General features: G+C 53.4%; 1 protein-coding gene across 1 annotated transcript in view; it reads left to right on the top strand.

The window, feature by feature from the left end:
- CELSR3 (cadherin EGF LAG seven-pass G-type receptor 3) overlaps window positions 1-2,117 on the top strand; it is a gene marked incomplete at its 5' end in the record, with an annotated part of 113,870 nt that overhangs the window by 66,800 nt on the left and 44,953 nt on the right. The window contains one exon of the mRNA XM_019504606.1: window positions 804-1,884. Within this exon, the coding sequence (XP_019360151.1) occupies window positions 804-1,884 (1,081 nt within the window). The remainder of the gene's footprint in view (window positions 1-803; window positions 1,885-2,117) is intronic.

The following is a 2,117-nucleotide window of genomic DNA, read 5'->3' as shown; positions in this document are numbered from 1 at the left end:
TCAAAGAGCTTCCCCAGGACCGAGGTAAGGCTAACAGGCCTATAATTTCCTGGGTCCTCCTTCCTCCCTTTTTTGAAAATGGGAACTACATTGGCCCTTTTACAGTCCTCTGGCACCTTGTCAGAGCGCCACGAGTGCTCGTAAAGCCATGCCAGGGGTCCTGCAATGACCTCTGCTAATTCCCTCAGCACTCAGGGGTGGAGATCGTCAGGACCAGCTGATTTGAACACGTCCAGTCTCTCCAGAAGTTCCCTGACTAGGTCCTATCTGACCCTGGGCCTGGCTGTGCCTCCCCTGGGACCATCGGGGATCCCAGTGTGGGGGATGACCTGGTCCCTGCTCAGAAAAATGGAGGCAAAGAAATTGTTAAATAGGTTAGCTTTGTCGTCTGTTAAGACTGCCAGATTTCCAAGCGTGTCCTGCAGAGGCCCTGCATTACCCGGTACCTTCTTTTTACCCCCTGGGTATTTAAAAAAAGGATTTCTTGTTATCCTTGATCTGGGTTGCTAATCCCAGTTCCATCTCTGCCTTGGCCTTCCTAACAGTCCCCTTACAATCCTGAGCAACGGAGGTATAGTCCTCCCTGGTGATGGCTCCTCCCTGGTGATGACAGAGTGTATGTGCTGGCATTTTGAAACCATCCCAAGCACACCCAGTTGCAACCTCCTCCACCCCATGGGGCTCACAGAGAGTGGCAGCGCAGCTCAGGTCACTGAACCAGGCCCATTGTCTGGGAGTAAGGGGGGATTTTCTCTGCCATCCCCAGGACTTGCTTCACTCTTGGCTTTGCTTGTCTCATGCAGGGATTCTGAAGAATCGCCTCCAGTACCCTCCAGCTCTGCAGGGCTTGTCCTCCGTGGGCAGAATGACCAATGAGCTCTCTTGGTACAAAACGTCCACGTTGGGTCACCGGGCTGTTCCCGCTGCTTCCTATGGCAGGATCTACTCAGGGGCAGGCAGCCTCTCCCAGCCGGCTAGTCGGTACTCTTCCCGGGAGCAGCTCGACATGCTGATGAGAAGGCAGATGTCCAGAGAGCAGCTGAGCAGGAACAACTCGGGGGAGCGTTTGGAAGCTGTCCCCAGCAGGCATGGCTCCAGGGAGCAGCTGGACACCATCCCTAGTAGGCATGGGTCTAGAGAACACCTGGAAAATCTACCCAGCAGGCATGGGTCTAGAGGGGACTTAGACACCTTAGCTACCAGGCATGATCAAAGTGATCATGGGAACACACTTCCCAGGAGGCAGGGGTCTAGAGACCACCTAGATATGGTACCCAGTAGGTTTGGGTCGAGAGAACAACTAGACTGTGGGCCAGTAAGAGAAGTCTCTAGAGAGTGGCTAAATACGTTACCTAGTAGGCAAATTTCTAGAGATCGAATGGACACTTTGCCAAGTCGAGAGACATCTCGGGAACAGTTGGATCTGCTTTCTCGAAGACGACCTTCAAGGGACCAGCTTGCATCAGCTAGACAACCTTCAAGAGAGCAGCTGGACTTTTTATCCAGAAGATCTACTTCCAGGGAGCATCTGGATACAGTGCCCAGTAGGCATCCATCATGGGAAAATTTAGAGCCTTTGTCTAGAAGACAGCCCTCCCAAGAGAACCTAGAACCTCTGTCTAGGAGGCAGCCTTCTAGAGAGAATCTGGAAGCAGCTGCCAGCCAACACCCTTCCACGGAGCAATTAGACATCCTTTCTTCCATTCTTGCTTCATTTAATTCCTCTGTCCTGTCCTCCATGCAATCTTCCAGCACTCCCTCTGGCCCACAGACCACGGCAACTCCTTCTGCAGTGCAGACCTCCTCAACACCTTCTGTGCCGTGCCCTTCCACGCCTCGCTCTGCAACCTCCCACAGTATCTCTGAGCTGTCGCCAGATTCAGAGTAAGTGTTGCCTTTTCCCAGAGGCAGTGTTCAGGTCAGTCCAGTCTATGCCGTATCTTGGCCAATGGGTAACCTTAACCTCCAGCCACTTTGGCGCTCCTTCTGCCCCTGTTATGTTTGGTATGGGAAACATGAGCATTGCTACCAGGCTTCTGGCTGGCCTGAGGTATAGGGTCTGAAAGTGCCTAATACCTGTGGGTGGGTGGGGAGCTGCTCTGGGGCTGGGGCTGGGG

The sequence above is a fragment of the Gavialis gangeticus genome, unplaced genomic scaffold, assembly GCF_001723915.1.
Source record: "Gavialis gangeticus isolate Ggan-Ray unplaced genomic scaffold, GavGan_comp1, whole genome shotgun sequence".
NCBI classification, from domain to species: domain Eukaryota; kingdom Metazoa; phylum Chordata; order Crocodylia; family Gavialidae; genus Gavialis; species Gavialis gangeticus.
Note: the sequence above shows the minus strand (reverse complement) of the source record. Positions and strands in the feature narration are given on the sequence as shown.